The sequence below is a fragment of the Petromyzon marinus genome, chromosome 24 (genome assembly GCF_048934315.1).
Source record: "Petromyzon marinus isolate PM22_M1 ecotype Great Lakes invasive population chromosome 24, UKy_Petmar_22M1.pri1.0, whole genome shotgun sequence".
In the NCBI taxonomy this organism is placed as follows: Eukaryota; Metazoa; Chordata; class Hyperoartia; order Petromyzontiformes; family Petromyzontidae; genus Petromyzon; species Petromyzon marinus.
The window spans coordinates 2,898,569-2,926,007 of NC_133690.1; the positions used below are offsets into that span (position 1 = coordinate 2,898,569).

General features: G+C 45.5%; 1 protein-coding gene across 1 annotated transcript in view; it reads right to left on the reverse strand.

The window, feature by feature from the left end:
• Positions 1-611: 611 nt before the first annotated feature.
• LOC116945493 (beta-parvin-like) overlaps positions 612-27,439 on the reverse strand; it is a 43,428-nt gene continuing 16,600 nt past the window's right edge. The window contains exons 2-13 of the mRNA XM_032959835.2: positions 23,830-23,919; positions 20,955-21,025; positions 20,168-20,270; positions 18,763-18,903; positions 16,251-16,366; positions 15,593-15,651; positions 15,243-15,262; positions 15,063-15,124; positions 13,545-13,613; positions 12,064-12,165; positions 9,824-9,896; positions 612-4,124 (exon numbers count right to left, since the gene is read on the reverse strand). Of these exons, the coding sequence (XP_032815726.1) occupies positions 4,048-4,124; positions 9,824-9,896; positions 12,064-12,165; positions 13,545-13,613; positions 15,063-15,124; positions 15,243-15,262; positions 15,593-15,651; positions 16,251-16,366; positions 18,763-18,903; positions 20,168-20,270; positions 20,955-21,025; positions 23,830-23,919 (983 nt within the window). The 3' untranslated portion in view covers positions 612-4,047. The remainder of the gene's footprint in view (positions 4,125-9,823; positions 9,897-12,063; positions 12,166-13,544; positions 13,614-15,062; positions 15,125-15,242; positions 15,263-15,592; positions 15,652-16,250; positions 16,367-18,762; positions 18,904-20,167; positions 20,271-20,954; positions 21,026-23,829; positions 23,920-27,439) is intronic.

Genomic DNA, 27,439 nt, shown 5'->3' on the forward strand with positions numbered 1-27,439 from the left:
TGATAGCCAGTGGGTTTGCAGAGTACCTTCATCTTGGCAAAATAAATTTCGTGTTAAAATAATGATCAGCCACGGCTGAGGTATTGATCCTGGTAAATAAATACCGTGGAAAATATTTTGGCGAAGGGTATTTACCAAACAAATAAAGTGCATCGTGACTCATGGCAAGATGTCGACTGGAATTTCTGTTACGACATCAAATTTCCATGTAAGTGGGAAACATTTTCCAAGATGCGCAAGATAGCCACAGTGACATTAAACCATTTTTTGACCTGTGATACATACATTGTTTTTTTTTTGCCAAGTAATTTAGCCATCTCACTCGTCTATGTAAACTGCTGTACTCTATTGTATCTACCACAGATTTTCCTCATATCCAATCGTTCTGGACACATTAATTCTGCGAACTATATATCGCATCTACAAATACACAGTTGTGAGCGGTGAAATCACCAAAGTTGATGCACATATTGGAGCATCAAGATATGATGGAACTAAACCTTTTAACCAATCATAGATATTCGTAGTTTTCTTATTTGTCTCTCAGATAATCTTTACAACTACAGCTAGCACGCATTCTTAGGATTTATCATGCAACCAAAAGCATCACAACCGAGACATTCAGTTTTTATTTCGTAGTGTTTAAAATATCTTGTGCGAGACGTACAATTCATTAAAATGTAAAGAGAAAAAAACTGGTCACATTTCGATTATCGTCCCCTAATTGAACCGCCCTCATCGTCATCTTGGATAAAGAGAGCGTTTTAAACATAAAAACACCGAACTTTAATCCAGAGAAAAAAGAGAGATCTGAATTCCTAGGTGTGAAAGTAACATGTGGCAACTGTCAACATTAAAAAAAAAATATTATAGAATGGCAAGAAATTATATACTTAATATATTGGGTGTACTAAAATATACATGTAAGAATAACATAGCGAAAGCATATAATGTTAAAGCGTGATAAATAACAGCTTTTAGATTTAAAAGCTAAACATATAAAGTACATTTGTTGGTGTATACTCTTATTTAATGAATTGGCAGCGTGGCAGTTTTGCAATGGTTGGTGACAATGTTTTTATCCTGCCAAACCTTCGCAAAAACTTCCCTTCAGCAGACACTTGAATCGGACGCTTGATGCACATTACGCACACCGCGTACTCGTGTCCGCCAATGATTGTCATTATACATGTTCTTTAGATATATATTTAAAATGGATGAAAATTTGGCACTGGGCCCTGCTGCCTGAATCTGCCCTCATCTTTTCGTGTGATGGAACTGGCAAAGTCCACCTCTGGCTTTTTTTTGTTTAGATAAAAAATTGCAAAATGATGAGACGCGGAGACAACGTAGATTCTGATTAAACGCTGGGTCATCACCAAACCAGTTCTAAAGGGATGGACAAAAAAACCCTGAGCTTCCAGGTCTCCAAACTTGGAATTCACCACTGCCATTCAAACCACAAAACCCTACAAGTAATGTACATAAGCGTATCGTTTTTTTTTCGTGTCAATCTAGTCCACCGGAACATTAGGCAATGTCCTGTTCTTTTATTTACATCAAATAGAAACTGCATAGAAGTAGATGTCTACATGAATTACCGATGGAACGTGTGCAATCTCACAGTGAAACTGATTAAAACTCTCGTGAAGGCAAATCGTAATTAGTAATGGAACTCATCTTCTTGGTTCTTTCGGTAAAGTCACCACGTAGAATGGAAATAAAATAATGAAATAAAATAATACAATTCTCACGACGTTTCGGCCACAACACAAGTGGCCTTCTTCAGGTGAAGAAACAGGTCTATCAAGAAGACGGAACTTGAATGAACGCTGTCAAGGAAGGACCGCGTCTTTTGAAACTGTGCGGGCGGAGTTTGAACAGTTTCAAAAGACGCGGTCCTTGTTTTGTGTTCCCAGCCCCCTCCCTCCCTCCCTCGCTGCGGAGGTGGGGCTGGTGACATGCTCATTCAACTCCGTCCACACAGTTTCAAAATACGCAGTCCTTGCTTGACAGCGTTCATTCAAGTTCTGTCTTCTTGATAGACCCGTTTCTTCACCTGAAGAAGGCCACTTGTATTCTTAGTTTTTTCGGTAAAGTCACGTTGAAGGTAAACAACAAAATAATAAAATATATATAAAACAATAAAAAATTCTCACGACGTTTCGACCATAACTCAAACGGTCGTCTTCAGGTGACCGTTTGAGTTATGGTCGAAACGTCATGAGAATTTTTTTATTGTTTTATATATATTTTATTATTTTGTTGTTTACCTTCAACGTGACTTTACCGAAAAAACTAAGAATATGAATTACTGCAGTCACGAAAGCTTTAAATCAAAATTTAAGGCCACTTGTGTTGTGGCCGAAACGTCGTGAGAATTTTATTATTTTATTTCATTATTTTATTTCCATTGTACATGGTGGTGACTTTACCGAAAGAACCAAGAAGACGAATCCCTGCAGTCACGAAAGCTTTAAATCGAAAAGTAATGGAACTCGCCAACTGATTCCACAGTGAAGTGTAATACTGATTTTTTTAACTTTTTTACAAATTATGGAACCGTTCAATTAAAAAAAAAAATAATTGTTTAAGGCAATTTAGGGGATAGTCACTATTGCTTCATTTACTCTTGATGTGTAAGGCAACATAAGTGGTAAGTGCACTGGTAAAATATGGGTTATCATTTTATGGGTAATGCTCTGCCCTAAACACAAGTTGCCTTGAACGCCAATCAACTCATCCAAACCTCGAAAATTATATTAAAACCGTGGTGTGGCGATAACACGAGGGAACTTAAGAGGCATCATCACAGTGATGCACTCCGCTACTCCTGACAATTATCTGGCTCAACCACCTCAATGTAAAAGTTGCTCCTCGACATCAACATCGGCCATACGAGTAAGAAAAATCTCTTGAAATGTAACCGGTTGAAGCATTGGACGTGCATCCGTGCTTTCTTTCAATTGGCAGTCTCCCTGCTTAAGCGATGTTCTTGGCTGCACGAACAGACTTGGCAAATCTTCCATCTGCGCTGGTAACCTCATGCCCAATGATGAACAGCATTCACGTGTGTCATCAAGCTACACCAAGTGTGGCGTGTAGAGAAGTAATGTCTGCACACCTCAGTGTATAAATGCCATCTTTACACATTTTTCCGGTATAAGCCTTCTATCAAATGTGCTCTATTCTTCAACAGCAGTGTTTGGATAAGAGGAGTTCTTGATTAATGGCATGCATTGTTTTGCAATTAGAGTAGCTCCTCGGATTACAGCGACATCGGTGAACGGCTTTTCGGTTCACGTTTCGCCTCCCGTAGGACCCCATGGTTTCGACGAACCTAAAAATGTCGATTAATGACACGTTTCCGTTATGCACGCGGGTGCCGATTTCGGCCAATCGGAGCGCTCGTAAATGGGGCTGAGCCATGCCCTCTGCCAATCAGCGATGCCTATTTCTGAGCGTTTCGACCTGGCTTTGTTTTACATTACGTTGTCTTGTCTTGGCAGTGGAAACAGCTCTCTTGCAGACTCGACGATTTTTACTTCAGTTTCAACTCATAGGTGAATTAAGAGTAAACGCAATGCCCCCTAAAGTGAATTCGCAAAAGGAAACGAGTAGGAAAGTAATTCGCCTTATAAACTACGTTTTTAGGATCAAACAGGTCATCTTTTGATCATCTTGGAACGGATTAATGCTTTTAACATGTTTCCTATATTCAATTAACAGTTATTTCAGTTAACAATAGTTTTTGTGGATCGGATTAAAAACGTTAACCGAGGGACTACTGTAAGATGCCTGTTTATTGCAGTCTTTAAAAAACTTGTGGTTATTGTGATGAGGTGTAATAATGTAAAAAAAACAGTTTAATATCGGATGCGCAGATTAACAATGCATTTTGTAACAAAACACTATAATCTGCTGTAACAAATACATCGTTTCTAAACGTAACCTTCTGAAGATTTGCGCACGAGTCTTGGACGTTTGCGTTGGCAGGGAAGACCACAATGCAGGTGGTGGCGTAAACTCGGAAGGCCGCAGCAGCCATCAATCCAGATGCTTGTACTTTGTAAAGAGGTTGTACAATACTCGCAGGGTCGACTTCAGGTCGAGGTTCACCACATCTGCATTGGGTTGAGGGGCAAGCGTATGTCACAATAAATTGCAAGATGCAAATGTGGCAATATTCAACAATGGCGGAGGTAATGCAAATCGGGAGCAAGAAAGCAACTGATAACATGCTCCGTTAGCTGTTCGATTCCACGTGTCCGTGATGTTTGCAAATACTTACTCCGGAGACAAAACAACAGTTCGCGTGACCACAGGAAGGCCCATTTGGCAAAACTTCCCTTTTTTACATCAACAAAAAAAATAATCACCTCCAATGACTCAAACCACGGTCTGCAGTGACAGCGCTACAAAGCATCATCACATTTTGGCACCTTTCGTTTTTGCGCACTTGACACTGCCACGTTTATATTTTAGACCGAGAGGGGGAAATCACCTGAAACTACAAACGTCCTCTCCACACTCAGCTGTCACGTTCGATCACTAGTTTCCGCTCATCCCTCAAAACTCACTTGTGTTCCCCTAGCTCACCCCACGACCCCTGAATCCCACCCCCTCATAACCACCACAATCACTGTTCCCTCCTCGTATTCTCATTATATGGCCATCACTCATTTCCCGTTCATTCAATCCATTGATCATCATTTACTGTCATCAATTTCGCTTTCACCAAATTCAAGCATTACAGATTCGCCCATTGCCTCCTCTAATCTATTTCATTCACCTCATCTCCGCCATTACATGCGTACGTACCATTCTTAATTCTCTGTAAAGCGCCTCAGTTAAGACGCTATATAAATTACATTAAGATGAGAAAAATGCAACTTATATGTGGCCTTAAAAGAATCTTTCTTAACTGTTTACAAAATCAGAAGCAAAAAAAAACAGTGCTTGTAACGTCTCTAACATTTTAACAAGGACATTTTTTCTCAAGCGATGCATCTTCAAATTGTTTATTCTTCATGCCACCACTGACCCAGGCCGACCCCAACAGAAATGAGCCGCGTGCAACATCAGATGGCGCCACTCGACACGGCTGGTCCAGATGTCTTGTGAGCCCCAATGGTAATTATTTGAACCCCTTATTTTTTTTCCCTTTGCATATTCATTTCTGTGTTTAATAAAACCTTAAAAAATATGAAGTGTTAGATATTTTGAATTAAAGCTTTCGTGACTGCAGTAATTCATATTCTTAGCCCTTTCGGTAAAGTCACGTTGAAGGGAAACAATAAAATAATAAAATATATATAAAACAATAAAAATTCTCACGACGTTTCGACCATAACGCAAACGGTCATCATCAGGTGCCGTTGGTTTTTCACACCTGATGATGACCGTTTGCGTTATGGTCGAAACGTCGTGAGAATTTTTATTTTTTATATATATTTTATTATTTTATTGTTTCCCTTCAGCGTGACTTTACCGAAAGAGCTAAGAATAAGTGTTAGACAGTTCAATGGGGGGGTCACACAAGACACATGGAACACCCTGTACAGTCAGCTCACACTCACAAGTTAATCCTTGACTTGGATTTGAATGCATGAGGAGGTCATATCATTACAAGACTCTGGGGAAACTGTAGACCCAGGATGGAGTTATCCGGCTCACCACAGAACCTGCTCTTGGAGGTAAGGAAGATCCCATTAATGCAAGTATGTTCATGATCCCAGTACAACCATAATGAAGGTGTTTTTTGTTGGGTTAGATCGCGTAAATATTGATGTGTTGTTAAACCCGCCACCACCCGACAGAGCCAATTAGTAAGGTTTGTCACGTAAACAAAACGTGCCAATTCGTTTCAACTTCAGCACGCCGCTTGTGTGTTGGAGAGTAAACCCACGACATTTACAATTTAAGTACTCAAACTTTACTGATTGTCTGTGTCGGGTGGTGGCCGGTTTAAGAACACATTTATACTGGTAGGAACCTCTGGTTATACCAGCCCACAGGGGATTATTGTGTCCGTCCATCGTCCATCCAAAAATGTGAGGGGTGGGGCTGGGTGGAGAGGGGAGGGTGGGGAGGGAGGGAGGGGAGGGGCTGGATGGGGAGGGAGGGGCTGGGTGGAAAGGGGAGGGTGGGGAGGGGCTGGGTGGGGAGGGTGGGGCTGGGTGGGGCTGGGTGGGAGGGGTGGGGTTGGGTGGGGAGGGGCTGGTCACCCCGTGGTGCCCTTATAAAACTCAACGTTTAACCTACTCACGCCGGCTTGTGCCCGCCCTCACAGTCGGGCATACTGTGCGGAATACACCACGCCGCCGTTGACCCTGGCCACTGACCGAGCAACCCAACGTTCCTACCAGCTCCTTCCGCAGGAATGTGTTATTCACGCGATCTAATCCAAACTCTCCCCCCCCCCTTTATAATGGATAATATTGGTCGTGAAAGAACGTATTATAACCAGACGCTTTGGTTCTTTCGGTAAAGTCACGTAGGTAGAAAAAATAATAAATCACGACGTTTCCATCGCAACGCAAGCAGTCGTCATCAGGCGGAAGAAAGTCTAAACCAGAGGCTGGCCTGTTATAACCCAGTTTCCTACATCATTATCGATCGCTATTTCGGCATTCGCCCATTTGAGCTTTGAGCACCATCTAACAAGGGAACCCTGAATGTCGCGTGACTACAAGTGGATGTACAACAGGATCAATTATAAATTAGGTAATTAACGTATCATGGGACCTTTTTGCCAGTATCAAAGACAATGCGTTATATTATCAGAGCATGTTTGTTTGCATGTTCACCACAAGTACTGTGTGTGGTTAATGCAGACCTGATGCCTTGCAAAAGGTTTATATTTGGTGTTTGAACATCTTAATACCTATTCATATTCTTAGTTTTTTCGGTAAAGTCACGTTGAAGAGAAACAACAAAATAATAAAATATATAAAACAATAAAAAAAATCTCACGACGTTTCGACCATAACTCAAACGGTCATCTTCAGGTGTGTTGGTTTGCATAAATTTATTTTTAAACGGCGCATTTATTTATTTATAAAAAACGTTAGCGTCACGCGCAGCGATTTGGCAGTTTACCCAGGACTAGTCCATCTATATTTTGAAAAGAGGAGGGGGGAGACGAAATTTTTTATAATGTATGCTGTCTGAAAGCCAATGTAAGCGTGAACAATCAATTAAGAACTGAAATGGTTTATCAAATCTTTCCAATGATTGCTAAGATAGAATCCATCTTCTCGGTTGAAATTGTCTCTGTGCTTGTATATGTGGATAGCCTCATGAACGAATCTCTCATGGAAGCCAGATGGCTTACAAAGAACCTCTGTCTTGGAAAAGTCAATGGCATGTGAGCCTACTGAATTAGAACAATGATCTGCTACGGCCGAGGTGTTGGTCCTACAGTGTTTAAGGTCTGCTTTGTGTTCACGAATGTGGTCCGAGACATGGCGTTTGGTTTCTCCAATGTAACTACTACCACAGAGGCAACTTAGTTTGTAGACACCAGGGTATTGTATGTCCGGAATCACATCTTTTACAGACGGAACCAGATCACGGATTTTATGTAATGTGTTGAAACGGACCTGGATCTTGTGTTTATTCAAGATTTTGGAGATCTTTTTTGTGATCCCAGCAATGTAGGGTAAAGTGATGGTTTTGAAAGGCTCCTCAAGAGGGTTCTTCTTCATGGTTTGAGTGATAGCTTTGTATAGACTATACAATCCGCAAAGCTATCACTCAAACCATGAAGAAGAACCCTCTTGAGGAGCCTTTCAAAACCATCACTTTACCCTACATTGCTGGGATCACAAAAAAGATCTCCAAAATCTTGAATAAACACAAGATCCAGGTCCGTTTCAACACATTACATAAAATCCGTGATCTGGTTCCGTCTGTAAAAGATGTGATTCCGGACATACAATACCCTGGTGTCTACAAACTAAGTTGCCTCTGTGGTAGTAGTTACATTGGAGAAACCAAACGCCATGTCTCGGACCACATTCGTGAACACAAAGCAGACCTTAAACACGGTAGGACCAACACCTCGGCCGTAGCAGATCATTGTTCTAATTCAGTAGGCTCACATGCCATTGACTTTTCCAAGACAGAGGTTCTTTGTAAGCCATCTGGCTTCCATGAGAGATTCGTTCATGAGGCTATCCACATATACAAGCACAGAGACAATTTCAACCGAGAAGATGGATTCTATCTTAGCAATCATTGGAAAGATTTGATAAACCATTTCAGTTCTTAATTGATTGTTCACGCTTACATTGGCTTTCAGACAGCATACATTATAAAAAATTTCGTCTCCCCCCTCCTCTTTTCAAAATATAGATGGACTAGTCCTGGGTAAACTGCCAAATCGCTGCGTGTGACGCTAAAGTTTTTTTATAAATAAATAAATGCGCCGTTTAAAAATAAATTTATGCAAACCAACACACCTGAAGATGACCGTTTGAGTTATGGTCGAAACGTCGTGAGAATTTTTTATTGTTTTATATATATTTTATTATTTTGTTGTTTCTCTTCAACGTGACTTTACCGAAAAAACTAAGAATATGAATTACTGCAGTTACGAAAGCTTTAAATCAAAATCTTAATACCTGTTTTAGTGTCAGAAAGGGTACAAACCTATGCTTATTTTTCACAATGTAGTTACTGTTGTGCTTTGATAAACAATGCCCACGTGAGGTGCTGCATCTAATCTAACATTTCCCACTGTTGCTAGGAACACGCGAGAGTGACGGAGCTGTTCAACTCGTGGCTTTTGCTCGGGATGAGACACGGGGAATGGGATTTCTGACCCGATTCCACAGCCTGGACAAAGCCACACGTGGTTCAGCCAACAACAAAGGCCTTCCCAGTGTCAAGGCAAAGGTGCAGCCCTGCAATTACTTGCTCGTGACACTGCTGGCAGAAGGGCCTCCACTGGAGGGCGCTCTGGAGCCTCGCTACAGGACAATTAGGCCGATTCTTTCCACGCTGGTCAGACGCCTCGGAATAAAAATGTGGGCGTACCCACACTTTGCCCCACCACAGACACACTGCCGATGAACTGTGGTGGACAGAGGTGGTGGTGGGGGGGGATATTACGAAGCTTGGACTACTGCAGGGGTGGCCAACCTGTAACAGACCAAGAGCCAAAAAATACCCATGAGTTCTGCGAAGAGCCAAGTCAATATATATATATAAAAGTATATATATTCTAGAGTTGATATATATTGATAGTATATATATTGATAGTTTTTGGCACAGCACGAGAGATATTCATGATTGTTCTTGCGACTGTGATAGAATGTTCTACCTTATGGGGAGCGGTAATGTAGTGGTTAGCGAGCTGCGCTATGAACCCGGCGACTCGGGATCCATTCCCGCTTACGGCCACCAACAGCAGTGACGATTATCTTAACCGGTCATGGGCCTCCCCCTAGGTCGACTCAGCCTCAAATGAGTACCTGGTGTGGTGTGTGTAGACAAAGGCGGCCGGGCGTGGTGCTGCCCCCCCACCCCTTTGTGTGCCGTGCCGGCCTTCAGACGTGCTACTCGTTAACATCACTTGCCCCAACAGTCTGTTCAGCCTATACGGGGGATCTTTGTCTACGTTACGCCGCTTCGACAGAGCCGCACGCCGCCGGCGGCTTTGGGCAAACGCCGGGTTGGCCACCGCTGCACGAATGCTTCAGCTGTTGGGATTGGCAAAGTCCGGCGTGCTGACCGCTAGAATCACGGCGGCATCCCCGGCAACAAAGCACAGAGCTGCGAGGCAACGAGTGATCACCGAAGCCACCGGGGTGCTCACCTTCAGGACGCGCCTTGGGTTTGGCCAGCCCGCCGTCCTGCATCAGCTCAAAGGCAAAGGTGACGTTGTGGACCTGGCACACATTCGAGATCGATTTTGGAGTAGAAGCCTCGAACGACAGGTTTCGCGTAAAATTATAATGCTCACTATTTTGTTTTTACTTTTAAGTTCGACCGATGTTTAATGCGTTAATTGTTGTCACACCAGTGTTGAAAGTCACAGTGTGGAGTATCCTGAATAGTCAACTGTTAAAGACGAGTCGCGACCTTCAATAGCCACCGACTGAGACGTCACGGACTCTTTACCATCTTGTCAAACATAAGCAACCGCAATGCAATATGAGCACGGTTGGCTGCATATGGTGCAAAAGAAGTTCAACCAGCTTACATTACAATATACACATGATTTAAACCCATTCTATATTTACATTTGAACTCAATATATTAATACATTCTAAGTTTGCTAAATGTGCAGGAGCAAGCTGATAAAAAAGCAACAACTAAAGACCATATTCTTAGCTCTTTCGGTCACGAAAGCTTTAAATCAAAAACTAAAGACCAGAGGCCTGTCTTGGAGTGAAGCAGAGAAAGCTGCTAAAGACCGTCCGGCATTGCGTGGGAATGTTGCGGCCTTCTGCTCCATAGGGAGCAAAGAGGAGTAAGATAAAAAATAAGAAGTTGATCAAAGGAAACTTTTTTTTATTTTACCAGGTAAGGCCCACTAAGCTATATAGCTGTTTCTCAGAAGTGACCTGGCCACAAATGATAGCTCAACGAAGTGGCTTACCGCGTGGGAATGTCTAGCAGCAGCCAAATACTCTGAACACGTCAAGTTGATTCTAAACGTTGAGGGAAAAACCGGCCCTGGGCACCAAGTGATAAGCTTATGGTAGGAGTGGAGCAGTGGCGCAGTGATCGGCGAGCAGCCCGGGAGGGCGAGTGACGTCTAAACCGGCCCTGGGCTCTCCCCCTCTTCACCAACCCGCATTGACCATCACGGCGAAGTATGGGTAAACACACCCCCATGACAAAACTCGGCATGTGGCAGCCATCGTGCAGCAGTTGATTGATAATGAACCAATGTAACTAATTAAAGCTGCTTCAACGGTAATATGCTCTTGCTGTGTAGCGGTTACGCATTCCATATTGAATCCTACATAAAAAGGTTTCAACCACATATTGAGAAGTGGTTGGTGTGAGGCTGTGCAATATATATGTGTGTATACTGGTCTGCATTTCTTACACAGCCCTAATTGTCAGTCCACTACTGGACGAAGGCCTCCGCCCCAAGCCATTTGGGTGTTGCTCGATCACACGTCACCGCGCTGGTCAGGGCTGCTTGGCGAAAGAGAACGCAGGACCAGTTCAGATTTACTGACCGCCAATGTTAGCAATGGCCGGGAATCTAACTCGCGTCCCCAGGTGTGGAAAGCAAAGTTCCAACCACTGTGCCACCTTCCAAACCCCTACATTCCTTTAGCATTGCAACATAGCAGAAACCTCTCAAACTTCTTCTGCTCTGATTCAACGGTAACTATAACCTTACATTGAGGTGGTTGAACCAGATACTTGCTGTCAGGAGTAGCCGAGTGTATCGCTGTGACGATGTCTCCTTCGTGTTCGTTCACCGGGTATCGAGCTGTGATACGTTTCCATGGTCGGTTCTGTTCTGGGTGACCAGTAGCACACTGGTGCGTTTTAAAACATATATACTGTACTTTCCTCTTTTTATTTATTTATCGTGGCAAGAACACGAGCCCAATATACAACGCGCCGATGGTTTCTGGAGGGGGGGAGGGTGGTGGTGGGGGGGGGGACTATCGGCGTTTCAGAGCCATCCTTGGGTGGGGGGTGGTCGCCGAGATGCCCCAACCTGTGGGGATCTTCCGTCAGGGTGGGGATGGGGGGGAGGCTTATATATGGGGCGGGGGAAGAGGGGGCGTGGAAGAGATAACCACTGGACAGTTTTTTTCGCTTTCATTTGTGCGTCAAGCATTTGCCATCCATGAACTGGCCTAAAGCATGTTTTTTTTTTATATATATAGTTTGTTGTAACATTCTTACGTTCTTACCCGCCCCGACTGGACATTTTCTGATTATGATTCCATGGGCAATGGTCAATGGTGGCAAGGAGGAAGGGCGTGGTGGGGTTACAAATGGAGCCCGGGGAGAGAACGCGAGGAGTGGGCGTGCACAGAAGCCGCGATGCGAGAGATTGCCGAGACCGATCGTGCGCGTTACCTTCTGATCGAAGCTATCGGGCGTCAGGTAAAATCCGTACAGAGGCACGAAGTATCCCTCCAGTAGGCCCATGAGCAACACCAGGTACACCCCGTCCGCAAACTGTGAAGCAACAGATCCAATCGATGGGCCCACCAGAAAAACAGACCATTACAAACAAAGCATCCATACACAGAATAACCTTTAATAATAATTTAAACTTATAATGAGCCGTACGGTGTTCGCTCACTCTCATAGAGAGAGAACAACTACGGGATATGCAAGGAACCACGGACAGGCAGGAAGGTCGTAACGTAATGAGCTGGTGCCAACAATTTTCCTGGCTCTGCAGTCCTCCAAATATTCACCCTTTGCCATTCCGGTGACGTACGCGTACGTCATCAGTTCATTTTAGTTTTCGTAAAATAAAAATAAAATTAACTTCATCAGTACCGAGGCTCCCACAAGGCCATGTGGGAGGGCGTGTGGCACAGTTGGGTCAGATTGCCATGTGAGTAAGAGGCCAATGGGTGGCTTACACTCTCCTCCATCCGACGCAGGCAAATACATTGAGCTGTCACGTGAACAAACGTGCAAGTTGTTTTCTTTTATTGTTTCAGCACGCCAGAATGTTGAAGAGCAGCCTACGAGATTTTGAGCAATGTGGTATGACGTTTCACTGGTAGTCGCAACCAGCATCATCAGGCGATTTCCAGTGCAGTAGCTTACCTACGTGTCAAAAGGAGTCACGTTCAGGTTGTTCAGATGCAAATGCTATTTTCATTAACAGGATACACGAGTATACATTTCTGGAAATATTAAATATTAAAGAGAGTAAAAGCTAGTTAATTAAGATTAATTCTTTAATGAGCTGAGGATCATGAAACCGAATGATAAAAAAACATAAATTAGGTGGGTAATTAGTTAATTGTATTAACTTGCATGTTGGCTTAAATAATATGAGCTTATGAATGCCGGAATTATAGGTGTACCGATATCCTGGACATATCACAAATGTATTCAGAGTGAAGCTCCCAGTAATTAAATCAATAATGTATATCCTACATGGATCAGTACTGGCGACTCTGGGTCACAGGTTACTATTTTTAAAAACTATGAACTAAAAGTATTTTTATTTTACTAAGTAAGGCCCACTGAGCTCTTTTTCAGAAGCGACCTGGCCACAAAAGTTAGCTGAATTAAGCCTACGTGTTAAACTGAATTAAGTTGCTTATCGTCACGTGGAAATGTATAGCAGCCAAATACTCGAAATGCATGTCGATGCTAAATGTGGAGGGAAAAACCAGATGATCCAAAGAAAAATCCACACGACCACGGGGAGAACGCACAAACTCCAAATATACAGGCATTGTCAGGGTGGGGATCAAGCCCTCGACCTCCTGCATACCAGGTGAGGTAGTTAACATCTCCTAGCCACCATGGCGCCCCACATTCACTGTGCCCACCAGCACGAGAGCTTAGGGCAAAGCACGGGAGCCTACCTGCGTCTCCAGCTCGGTCACCTCCAGGTTCAGCTTGTTGAGATGTTTGTTCACGAAGGTGATCAGAGACTGAAACAAAATACATTACAAAAGATGAAACTCTTGATATATAAAAATATATGTTTTTTTTATCAGGACAGTTTGTATGCAATATATGAAGGCTTGCCAGCTCTCGTCACTGGGTTGGGCCTCGACGAGAGCTCTAGAGACAGCCTCTACCGGCTACGTTAGAGCCGACTCTTCCACACTTGGCAGACTTCTTGGTAGAGGTGGGAGTGCCCACACTTTACCCCACCACACCTGCCGACTCACTGTGTTGTACCCATTTACAATTCTGGGTGGACAGAGGCGACGGGGGCGGGGGGGGGGGAGGATTTAAGAAACTTGCCACCACATTGTTTAAACTGCCGCGCCTGGAGATTGAACCGTCGACCTCTGCGTTCACAGGTCCGGTGTGTTGACCTTGACGACACAGCAGCACGCGACTATAAATAATGTAAAACCTTAATTATTCTCATGTCACTCGTTATAATAATGTATTTGTGTATAGCGTCCATGAAAAAAATTGCATCTCCGAATGCTGCGCTAGAAAGTTATTTAATAAATAAGCGCATTATAAAAATTATCATTTGGCCTGGCTTTAGAGCAGGGAGAAATTCATCAAAGTTATTGTCCAAAATATGAGTCCACTTTTTGTTGTGTAAACCAGGCGGCGTTTATATAATTTTGCTTAACTCAGTGAGAACTCGAGGGATGGGAATTGCCTCGTTCACAAGAGCGACCACGGTTACCAAAACAATCACTGAACAAGTACAACAACGAAGCGAATAGAAATCAGAGCAAAAACAACCGCATGGCAAAACACCACCACGTTACAGAAGGAATCGAAAACCGGAGCGATACTTTTCCAAAAGTTACTTGCAAAATATATCGGTGTCAAGTGCTGCAATGTAAGTGATATTATTATCTGAAGGCCTCAAATGCACAGTCGTGATGGCTAGGGGCTTAGGGGTAAACACGTTGCTTTCAACGATGAAACAACCAACTCATAGGCTCGTTACAACGCATCGGGGGGGGGGGTTCACATTTTCAACACGCATATTGGATGAGGGATCCACCCGACGCTTCTATATTAGCCGGCATGTGACCAGGATAGCCTGTAGGTTCTACGAGGTCTGCGGATGCCTTCCGTGGGACGTTATAAGCGGGGGGTGGGGTGGGGGGAGAAGTAAACATGTTTGTAAAGGCCAGAATAAAAGTGAAGCAACCACAACGGGCCAAGCAACTGGAACCAAATACTTGCAAAGAAAAAAAATATATCTGAAGAGGACGCAAGTTGAAATCGTCACGGCAGGTAACAACAAACGGATGTCTTTTACCGGCACGGCAGGTAACAACAAACGGATGTCTTTTACTGGCACGGCAGGTAGCAACAAACGGATGTCTTTTGCCGGTCTCCCCAGAACGAAGTTGTGCTACGAGCGTGAGCTCGCAATGGGCGCGCGGACGTTTTTGTACCTTTTTGACAACGTTCAGTTTGTCGGGGGCGTGGTCAAACAGCGTGTCGAATGCGTCGCGCTCTGCCAAACAGAAATGCGACATGCGGGCGGTGATGACACGGAGGGCGACAAAAACAAATCGCCACGCTTAGAATGTTAAAAAGCGCCGGGTTTTAAGGGTTCGGCGATTTGTACTCACCAAATCTTCCCGTCATCGACCTGCAAATACAAATATTAATCATTAACGATATGCGCAAGTAATTCTGGAAATATCAATTATTCAAGAGCATAAGAGAAACTTAAGTCGGGTCACCCATTTTCCTGAGCCAAAGGTTATGAAATCAATCCGACATTTTGGGAATTGTTTAGGCAAAGTCGGATTGATAAAATCGTTCCTTCTTCCCCAGCACATGGCCGTGAAAGAAGGTCACGGCTTTATTGAGTTGTTTTGTTAATTGTGCTTGTGCTCCGCTGCCAATTTGCAGCAGCGGATAATAATCATAATCAAAATGAGTTTAAATGTGAAGTTATGGTTGCCGTTCCACTCACTCTGTGGTGGTGGTGATTTTTTCCTGCACCTGACGCGTTTGCAAGCTTCCTCCTCGTTTCTAGAACAAAATCACACGAAGCATGCCACACAGTACAAATAAAACCATCTGCTGGTCCATGACTTCATGTTTGAACAACGAGAGACAGTAGCCGCTGCATATTACTGTGTACACGAAGGCTGCTCTCTAAGCCACAGAAAAGACCCTGGTATTTGTTATTTTCATAAAAGTTACCGTGGGTCTCATTATAAAATGTATTAATATCTGGATGTCCTTTGCTGAAGGAGTGGCACACTTGTAAGGCAGGTGAGTGGTTTATTTTACACCTCTAAAAATTCCAGGTGGGGGTCATTTGAGATGCAATAGGAACATCTCATGTAGTCAATGTAAAACACGCACCTCTCGCTCCTCCGATTTGCACGGTTGGCTATGTACGGTACGAACGAAGTTCAACATGCATTCGTACAAAACACAGCGTTCCTAGTTTACAATCTATCTTTGTTGGTTGAACAGAGCGTTTGTTTACAATCTCAGATTTGCGCCATATCCCACCAACACACACACACACACGAGTGGCCCCTGCAGCCACAGCTGTATGTAGGGAGCTCTGCGCACACAGAGACGCAGCAGCAGCAGCGCGCGGGAGTCCGGCGCCGCACCTGCACGACGAGCAGCTGGATGGTCACGTGCTCGGGCAGACGGATGGGAGCGCGGTAGTGGATGGCCAGCGCCACCAGCAGGTGGAGGATGGCCACCAGATTTTTGGAGTGAATCACTGCCACAAGAAGGAAGCCACGAAAAGACAAAACCGGTGCGGGTTAACTCGCAAAAAAGGCGTTGCTTTGTTGCATCAATGTCCCGAGTGACTGGCCGACTCCGATTGCTACGTTGGAATTTAAAGGTTATAATGCTTCCAAATGCACATACAAGTTGTGTACAATAGAGAGCAAAGTTTCCACCGACGACCATCTTGTATGTATGCATGTTGAACCCCTTTCGCACCGTACATAGCCAACCGTGCTAATCGGAGTGTATTCATTTGCCATGATTTCTGTTGCTATGAAGGAGGGAAAGGCGGGAAGGGCCCTAGCAATGTTGTTATTAACAAAAACGTGCTGAGTGTTTTTTTGTTCATTGTGCACCACTGCCAAAGCAGCAGTAGCAGCAGCAATCGCCACGTGATTCCTATGAGATTGTGGACATTTGCTGGTGTAAGATAAACATGACTCCTCTACTTACGAACGAGTTAAGTTCCAGAGCTCTGTGCGTAAGCCGATTTGTTCGTAAGTTCAACTGTACTCCGGTCGATTCCAAACGCGTGTAGGCTAAACACGGGGAATGGCTTTAAAATATGTATAATATCTTGTAGATGTAGATGCCACTGGTTCTTCATGTTCTGCAGATGTAGATCCCACCACTGGCATCTATTGTGCGGCGGTTGAACTTAGGACTCTCGGTTCGAACAGGCAACTGGACATACAAACAGGTTTGTTCGTATCTGTGAAAGTGCGTAAGTCGAATGTTTGTGAGTACAGGAGTCCCTGTTCTCATTGAAGGCTGACCTACGGGAGGGCCCAGTACCGGTTCAGATAATTGTCACTGGTGTTGTCCGTGAGCGAGAATCTAACTCTGGTGGCAGGGTTAGGGGTGCAATGCAATGCTAGCCCCCCTGCACCACCGCTCCCCACGTGTCACATTCACACACACCCTGAATTTAATGTATATATATAACTTTGAAAACATATAGCCAATTCCATTAGGAACTGCAGGGATATCAGTTTCGTTTTAGATGGGGACATCACTAAACCAGACTAAGTGTGTGAACGGGGTGTGTAGATTTAAAATCTAGATTGAAGACTCGAATCTTTAGAACTGCTTTTTGTGCTTAGTTTGTTGCCCATCTCCCACACCTCTAATTAGCACGGCTGACTACGTACGTTGTGAAAGGAGTTCAAAATACATCCGTAGGTGGGGAGTTCGGTTTAAACGACAGAGGGCGTTGCTGGCAGTCTCAGCAGCTGGCGTTTTCATTCCAATCGGCAGAGTGGCCTCATTGCATTTACACAGCACTCACAGGATTACTGTTGACACTGGTACAGAAGGGCACTTCATCACTGCCATTAGCCCCGCTTTATAACGCCAGTTCTGCCCAATAACATTCACTTACACGTCAACACACGGCTGTCACTGTCGTACGCATTATTTTAATGCTCTTTCATGCAGACTGAATTTGAATCTGATTTCGAACGTGTAAGAATGTAATCATCTATCACTGTGATCATTAACTCTAGGGAAGCCCGTCCCTTTGTATGGGCTGACATAATAAGTGACCTGACGCTCCCCACTCACCAAACACAAAACTCACCAGGCACTCAAACAATACTCACCAGATAGGGTCATTGGACACCAGTCAAATGGCACTCATGCTCACCAGATACTCACCACTCACACACACGAGATACTCACCAGTCATACTCACCACTCACAGACACACTGACCAGGCACTTGCCACTCACGGACACACTCATCAGATACTCATCACTCATACACACTCACCAGTCACTCACCCACTCTCCTATGGCTGACATGATGAAGTATCTGCTCATGGTACAGACTCCCCTTTCTAGTCTTGCATGGGCAGCATCTCCACATGACGCTTGGTCCGGCAGGTGGCGTACCACTAACTGCAATTAGCAGGCCATCAGATTTTGTCTTTGCCAACGGTTATGGGTAGTAATAATAAAAGGTCAAAGTCAATCGTATAGGTCCCTGGTTTCTCATGGTCAGAATTAAACATCGCTCTGGTAACTCGCTGCCATACGCGTGTCTTGTTACCATTCCATCCGTGTATAGTGGAGAATGAACCTGAATAATAATAAATGGCAATGATTTGTTTATGATGGAGCGGCCCTCCTCTACGCCGACGTGTCTTAAGAGTGCTTTACACGCGATAAGCGACTTGCAGCCCCGTCTAATCTCAAAGCATTGGGCAGCGGGCACTTCCAGTGCCAGCTGGGAGTGCAAGCTGCCCCTGTGCGGCACAAGGAGACCCGGCACCCGGCCAACAAAAGGGGCAACGTTTTGTGAGTTTTGGAGGGCGATGGTTGCCGCTGCTGCGTGTGCCACCCCAATTTAGTTCGTAACGAGCAACTGATGCAAACGAAAACGTACAGTCAACGGACCACTTGATGCTCCACTGCTGGGGCTTGAGGATGTGATTGACGGCGAGCAGCACCGTCTGAAGCTTCTGCTTTTGTCCAATCTCCGACTGCGTCACCTCCGCCACGTTCAACTTCTGCTGCCCCAGGGCCTCTGCCGCCGGCCGGGGACAGGCGCAGGGGAGCACACAACACGGGATTCACGTGGCCGCGGTCACAGACGACCACCTCGTGGATGAATCAGAGACGTGAGGACTGCGTTATTTTTTACTATTACAGTAGACTATTATCCGCATGGAGGTTTATCCGATTTGCGGATTAACCGCACACTTGAGATTTCATCATAAATTAATAACTGGTGGATTTTCCCTTAAGCCCAAATTAGTAATCTGAAAACAGTTATGTACTGTTATTCTTGGAAATGTTTATTATAAGTCACGTGGTTAAATCAAACAAATATGTTGCTCCGGTTAATCCGAAATCCACGTGATCTCCTCAACAGTACAGTAGTTGCATATCTTTAAAACAATGGGCGGAGTTTGATTGATTTTGATTGGCGTGGCTCTGCCATCCACTTCATAGGCAGACTCTTCTCTGTGCGGGAACAGGAAAGTATCATTACTGAGCACGTGCATCATTGATCGGTCGATTCTTTACTACAACTATTTGTTTTGTCCATTAACGAACTCAATTTGCTTGACTTAGACAATAATTGATACCTATTGCCGTGGTTTTTGGGATAGAGATCCATGGGAAATGGATTTTTTTTTTATTATCCGCGATTTTGAATTATCCTTGGCCATCCTCCCCATTATTAGCGTGGATAATCGAGTCTCCTGGATTATTATTCTTAAGTTTATCTTCCCGAACAGTGGTGGTGCACGCCTGTAATCCAGCATTGTCATGGCGAGGGTTTGGGGATCGCACAAACGTTGTGGCAGGAGAATGCAGTACCAGCAAAAATGCGGACTGCACCTGTTCAGTCTGTATAGGATAGTGCTGACCTCGCATGCGTGGATTTTGTCCGGGCGCTCTGATTTGCTAGCCCATGTAATCACTCGTTAATTGGCTGAAAAGATCTTTAATCTACATAGGGGACGGCAGCGCTTGGACAACCGTTGGTAGTGCCGGCTCACCAGCATGGCTGCCTTCCATCTCGTCTGCGGTTACACCTCGCGTCTCCAAGTCATGTTTTTGTTTGTGAGTGTTTAGTGTGTTGTCCTTCCTCTCGCACCTCGGATTAGCGCGGTCGGCTACGCATGGTGCGAAAGAAGTTCAACAAACATTCGTATATTCTCTTCTCGAGCGAGCGAACGAACACCGTGCGGTGGTGGCGGCGCAGCGTTCCACGTTTGAATCATGACTGGAAGATCTCAGCGAGTCTCAAGAATCGACAGACGACGGCAAGCCACACTCACCCAAGAGTTTCTGCAGAACCTGCCCATCGTAGAGGTCCTCTTCCAAGTTCTTCACAATGATGCGCTCATCGACGAGGACATCGTTTATCCAGTCGATCAGCACCTGTCAGGACAGCGTCACTGCGTTCTAATCAAGCGCACGGTTGCAGTGCATCACACAGTAGTCATAGCAAATAACATCACGAGTACCATTGGTCAGTTTAACACGTAGGCTTTCGCAACCAACATTATCCACAAGAGGTTTTTTGGGTTAGATCGCATGAATATAAATGTGTTGTTAAACCCGCCACCACCCGGCACAGCCAATTAGTAAGGTTTGTCACGTAAACGAAACACGCCAATTAGTTACTAGTACAGCACACCGGTGTGCTGTACTAGTACCTAATTGGCGTGTGTTGTTTATGTTACGCGATCTAACCCAAAATTCTTCTTACGGATAATATTGGTATACACGCCATTCTTATAGGAAGGTGCTGTGTTCAAAGACAAAGTAATGATAATACCTTAAACTTGTAACATGCCGTACGGTATCCGCTCGCCTTCAGTGACAGTGAATGACTCAGTGGTGCGAGGAACCACAGACGAACAGGAAAGGCAGCAGCCAGGTTAGCCGGCCCAAACTATTTCCCAAGCTCTGGAGTCCTCTATCCATTAAGGTAATCTGCGGTAATGTCACAGTAGGGGGTTACGCATGCCGTGTGTGATCCTAATTGCGCATTGCATCACATACCAAGGCACGGCGTTAGTGGCACTGCAGGCAAAATCAGTAACGGTGTGAGCACAGTACCCGAATGAGTTCCTGCAGCTTTGGCTCATCCTTGTAGTTGGGATCGATGATACTCCTCTCTTCGTTCTCCTCTGCCAAAACGACACACAGCAGGGTTAGCATCTTCAGTTTCATGCAATCGCTTGTTGAATATTCAGTTCATGTGAAGTAGCCCATAATTATAGTACGCAGCCTTTTGTCAGTCCACTTCGAGATGGACGACCTGCCCCAAGGTATATCGGTCAAGGGAACCTTTTGCCTGTGCATCAACACACTGGTCAGTGCACGTTGATGGAGGGGGGGGGGTGGGGGGAGCAGAACCCAATCAGATATCTAGTTAACCACGGCCGGAAACTGAACTCAGATTGCCAGTGTATATTGCGCAGCGCGCAAACCGCTGAGCCATCGCTCCACCCCATTGTGCAGGAATTTTGTACGATCGCAAATGTCACACACACACACACTCCTCATTTACACAATCATGTGGCGGGCGGAACGCCCGACCGTTGGCGGATCAGCACAGTTCTAGTTGGGGAGAGGCATTTTCACTTCTTTTTTCCGTGGGGAAAGATATTCCTTTCTTATCCACAACATTATCCTTGAATAAACACAGTGAGAATTCATGGGATACATTCCCCACACGCGCGCGCGCGTGCGACCCTTAAAAGGGAACAGCACCACGACGCCCGGTTGCAGCAAGCGCGGCTGTGCATCCGTCCGTCTTCCCCAGCCACTCGCACGTTGGGTTTGGCCCCCATCGTGATCTGTCGCCAGCTCGTGTCGGGTCTCCCCCCCGCCACCCCCCACCACGTGATTAGCTCCTGGGTATTCGGCTGCAGCGCCTGATCATGGGCGGCTCGTATTTGATGCGATGTCCCAGAAGGGACACGAACCATGCCCCACGCGTACGCATGAACGCACGGTGCGTACAATACGCACCAAACTAGACACTTTCATGAATTTATTTTCAGTAGTTTACAATTAAGATAACAAATAAATACATTCACTATATGCACCCGCAATTCCTAATGGGAAGGACGAAGCGAACCCCTGCCCCTCTCCCAAATATAGAAGTCAAACTCCGCCTATGGCAAAAATAAAAACAGGTGACGTTCCGGGCAATGGCTCTTCTCTATGTGCTTTGCAGACGGGCCATTGTCCCCTGACGATATCCTTGTCAGCTTCGATGTGGTCTCTCTGTTCATCAAGGTCCCAGTACCTGATACCATTGAAATAATTGAAAATTTGGTCCAACATGGACTAGACCCCGACACACCTGCACTGGTTAGGCACTGCCTCAACAATACCTACTTTACTTGGAATGGCTCCTTCTACAAACAAAATGAGGGTACCCACATGGGATCCCCCTTATCACCAGTGATAGCCAATATTTTCATGGAGAAATTTGAATCAGACGCCATCCAGACTTCCACCCTCAGACCTTCCCTGTGGAAGAGATATGTGGATGACACTTTCGTCATTTGGCCACATGGCCTCCCAGCTTTGAACCTTTTCCTAGACCACATCAATTCCAGACACCCCGCCATCAAATTCACCATGGAAGTGGCGAAAGGTGGCAAGCTGCCATTCTTGGATGTTCTGTTTGAGAGGAGACCTGATGGCTCATTGGGACATTCTGTCTACAGGAAACCCACCCACACAGATTCCTACTTAAAACCTGATTCCCACCACCACCCGACTCAAAATAATTCTCTCGTCAAAACGTTATACCACAGGGCTCATTGCATTTTGGACCAACACCACCTGACCAGTGAATTAAAACATGTACATCTGGCCCTCAAGAGGAACGGATACTCTGACCGTACCATCCGCCAAGCTGTTTCTCCCTCCATACAGAAACAACCACTTGATACTCCGATCAAAACCATCACACTACCATATATAGCAGGCGTTACTAAAAAGATCTCCAAAATTCTAAACAAACACAAGATCCTGGTCCGGTTCAATACAGTACACAAAATCCGTGACCTGATCCCATCCGTGAAGGATGTCATTCCTGACTTACAGTACCCCGGGGTTTACAAATTGAGCTGCACCTGTGGTGACTGCTATATCGGGGAGACGAAACGACATATCTCTGACCGAATTCGCGAGCACAAATCAGAATTGAAACACGGCAGAACGAATTCTTCTGCCGTGGCTGATCACTGTTACAACGCTGTGGATGATCACGATATAGTTTTCTCCGATACCAAGGTTCTCTGCAAACCCACGGGTTTTTATCAGAGATTTGTCCACGAGGCAATTCAGATTTACAAACACAGACACAATTTCAACCGAGAGGATGGTTTCAAATTAAGCAATCATTGGAAAGATGTTCTAAATCAAACCAAACATTAAACTAATTTTCAATGGTACAGTATATTTATTCAAGTAGTGGTATTCCAAACTTTCACAGCAGCTTATTTCCCTTCACACCAACATTATGTAAACTGCCCCCCCCCCCACGCCGGTCCATCATGTACCTCCTACGTACATCATGCTCATTTTTATGCTAATTCCTTTGTCAAGGCGCTTTCGTTTCCTCCCACACAGCTTAAAGGACGCGACCTGGGCTTGGATATTTTCACTCCAACGCTGTCCTCTGGACAGTCCGGTCCCTTCACTTGATGAAGGCCACTTGTGTTGTGGCCGAAACGTCGTGATTTTTTGATGTTTTATTTTTTACCTACGTGACTTTACCGAATAGAACCAAAGAGTATGGGCCATTCCTTTTGCGGCGGTATTATTGACGAACGTGTAGATTTTTTATTAATTGTGCTTGTGCACCACTGGTATTGCTGCAGCAGCAGCATCACTAAATTGTCCGTAATGCAGATAGGTCTACATCACACTTAAACAGTGTACCTCCAGAAAAACTAAGGCAAACACGTACCAAGCATGGTGTCCTCTGGGTAGAGATCCAGGGGAGTTGGTGAGAGAGGGGAGTTTATCGCATTCTTCCCTTCTTCTTGAAGTTCGGACACTGAAAGAACAAAAACATCGGACAGGCGACGGGCGTTCAGCTTTTAATTAGAACAGCAAAGGAACACCCGCACAACATTTATCTGCGTGTGGTCAGCTCACTTTAACAGCAAGCGTATGTGAGAATAATTATATCCACAAGGACAGCTGCCACTGGGGGGTGCCCCTTTCAAGCGCTTGATATACGAGAAGTGATGTAGAGAGTCCGAGACACCGTCACGGTAAAGAAAGGCACTGTTTAATAAATAAATAATTACCAAACCATTACCGTTATTCTGATCATATCCCAGCGCTGTACGGCTCTGGTCTGCTGGTTGCAGTGCAAAAATTATATCATCATTATCGTCATAACGAGCATCGTCATCAGCAGCAACGGCGCATGCCTGTAACCCAGCACTATCGAGGCAAGAGATCTTGCCTCGATAGTGCGGACACATAGGGCAGTGACATGCTATATAGGGCAGTGACGTGCTATATAGGGCAGTGACGTGCTATATAGGGCAGTGACGTGCTCGTTCAACTCTGTGAAGTGGCGAGGACAGATGGCAGTCCGGCGAGTTGGATCGTGAACCCATCTGTGTGGAGCTCCGAGGGGCTCTCTTTGTGCTCACGCTAACGTACCCCCCCCCCCATCCCCCGATGAGTGTGTACACACCGAGCATCCCCACTTACATTGTATCGCGTGAACACAATTATCAGAGATTTGTAACTTAAATACCCCGCGAGTGTTTTCTCTTGGTAACCTAAAAAAAGGGACCCTTACCCACCCACTCGCCCGCCAGTGCAATCCGTACACACGGCGCCAATCAGACACAGGCGCGTGACCCGGCACTTTGGAGGCGAGGGCTCGTGGATCGTGCAGATTTCTGGACACCCCCCCCCCACACCCCACCCCCAAAACTCCTCTGGGCTGTAAGAGATCGCTGGGGAAAAGGCAGTACAGCATATCGGCTCAGCAACTCACATGCGTGGGTCTTTTGGTGCGGCGTCATTCCCTCGTGTGTGTCGTTCATATCCCGGACGTTCCATTTACTCGAATTCAGTAAACTGGGAGCTTGCCCATTGATGTTTCAACTGCCGCACGCACTGGGAGATAATAGCCGCCGACCTCTCAATTGTCAAGTGTGCTGATCATTCCGCCGTGGCAACGTAGCACCACTGGCGAGGGTTGTTAGATTCGAAATCGTGACGTCCGTAAGTAGCCGGTTTGGGCATTTTTTACTCGCTTCGAGCGGCCCGCAGTTGCTTGCGGCGAGCGGGTACAGACTGCTGTGGGAGAATGGCGTGAGCGCAGAGGTGTGCCGTGAGTGGGGGGGGTGTGGTGTGCACGTGTGAAATGCGGGCAGGAATGTGCGTTCTCGTGAGCGCTGGTCGAGAGTGGGTGGGGAGGTGTCGGATGTTCGGGAGAGGGGGCATAGCGCCCCCTGACACTGGGTGGTGGGGATGGAAGTGTGTGTTTGTTTTTCTCTCTCTCTCTCTCAAGCCAAAGGGAGCTGGAGAGACCAAAACAAACGAGAAGCGGCCTCAGGTGTCATGCGAAGGCGGGAGCCAATCGAGGAATCCTCACAAGGAGGTGGGGGGGGGTCTATCTGCTTTCTCTCCATGGGAACGACTGAACAGAGAGCGGCTTTTAGGTCGCGTTTTGCAGAGGCGATTATCCAAGGGCGACTTCCAGAGCCTCCCGTGGGGGAAACTGTGTGGCGAAAGCAGCTATCAGCGGCCATCCACTCTGCCGTGTCCCAGCTTGTTAGTGAAGGATCCGGAGCGCGGGACCCTGTTTACTCCCCTAGCAGGGGGACCATTACGCGATTGTAACATAATCGACTGCGTATTGAGTCAATGGCTGGTCTTGGGTTAGGCCACGTAATGATCTGGACAATTTTGTGCCACGCAAACACTCGGCACAGCCAAATAAATTTAATTATTAAATGTTATCATTTCGGCTTGCCCGCAAAGTTTAGGAAGAATGCGTGAAAACCAATCTTGCAAAATTTGTCTGGAAAAGCCTACGTGTTGGAATGTATATTTATTACTTCCACATGCCACTGTGTCGCATTATCCACTATCGTCGTCGTCATCATCATCAGCCATGCTCAATGCACTGCTGGATAAAGGTCCCCCCAACCCCCCACCAAGCTGCCTTCGTCTGTCAGGATCCTGCGGTGAAATTATCCACCCAGCACCTTATTAAATTACTATAATAATTCTCCACTATACAATTATCTAATGGTAGCACGGTCCAGGCATATGGCAGTGTTTGCAGCTGTTTGAAAATGAACACATTTTGCTTTGGCGGTTTCACACGGCACATTAAATAACGCAGCAATCCACTGATTTAAATAGATGCCAACATGTGTGCAAGAATGGACTGCAAGTGTTCCCTTTTGATACATGTGTGAATGATTTGGTTCATGAGAAGCCTGCAGTCACATCGCATTTTTTTATACATATGCCATTGGGTTTTTTTCACGTAATAGTTTTGTTTTAGTATGTATCATGTGGAATACTTTTTTACTGTTCAGTGCTTTCGGCGTGGGAAAAGGACTATGTAATAAAACGCATTATTATCAGTTTACACGCAACTCAGGACCCCGATTGTAAAAACTAATAAAAAACCGAAGGGGTGGTGGGGTGTGAATTATCACATGCCTACTATGCCAGAAGGCAAGACGACTTCAAGCCACTCGAGAAAAGAACTGCTGTAATAAGGCCAAAGTCATGCAAATCCTGACATGCGAAGGTTATGCCAAAAATACTCTAAATGAAGAGCAATTACTCAAAAAGATGGATCCCCAGCCCTGCACTGATCCATGAAATATTTTCTATCTGATGCTTCTGCGTATGCCTGATGCCAAAGTCTTGTTGAAGTGGAGCGGAGCAGTATGTCACAAAGGACACTCGCTGTAGTACAAAAGTTCATGGCACTCCAGTGGCACTCCGGTTTGTCTTGGCCGAAACATCCAGTGTGCGATGCGAGGACTGCCATGACACACAAACAGGACAGCCCTCCAGTTATTGTACTGCACTTCTTTGCTCCCACGACGATGCTCCCTGCCTTCACCAACCCGTACCGATCAGCAAGGTTGAAGTGCGATGAAATGACCCCCAAGACTCCCACATGGTGTGGGGGGAGACCCTCGTTCAACAGTGGACTGACAAACGGCCCATTTACGTGCGGCACAAGGGAGTGGTCCGTCTGTGCTGAGAAACACCGGGGGAGCCAGTTGATGACTTTAGTCCTTGGCACAACACTGCACATTGTGTGTGACGGTGAGGCAGAGCTTCCAGGGACTTCTCAGGATACCAGGATATATTTATTTCAATACGTGGGCAGCGGTTGGAACTCATGCCAAGCATAGCAATGGTTATAACCCACTGGCACCTGCTTGCAAAATGATGAATACGTACGTCCACAGCTGTCTGCTTCAAGAGTTTTAACATGTTCCTTTTGCATTGGTCTATCTCTGCAGTGGTCATCCTCTTTGGCAGATAGTCCATTAATAGTCTCTTCCATCAGCCAT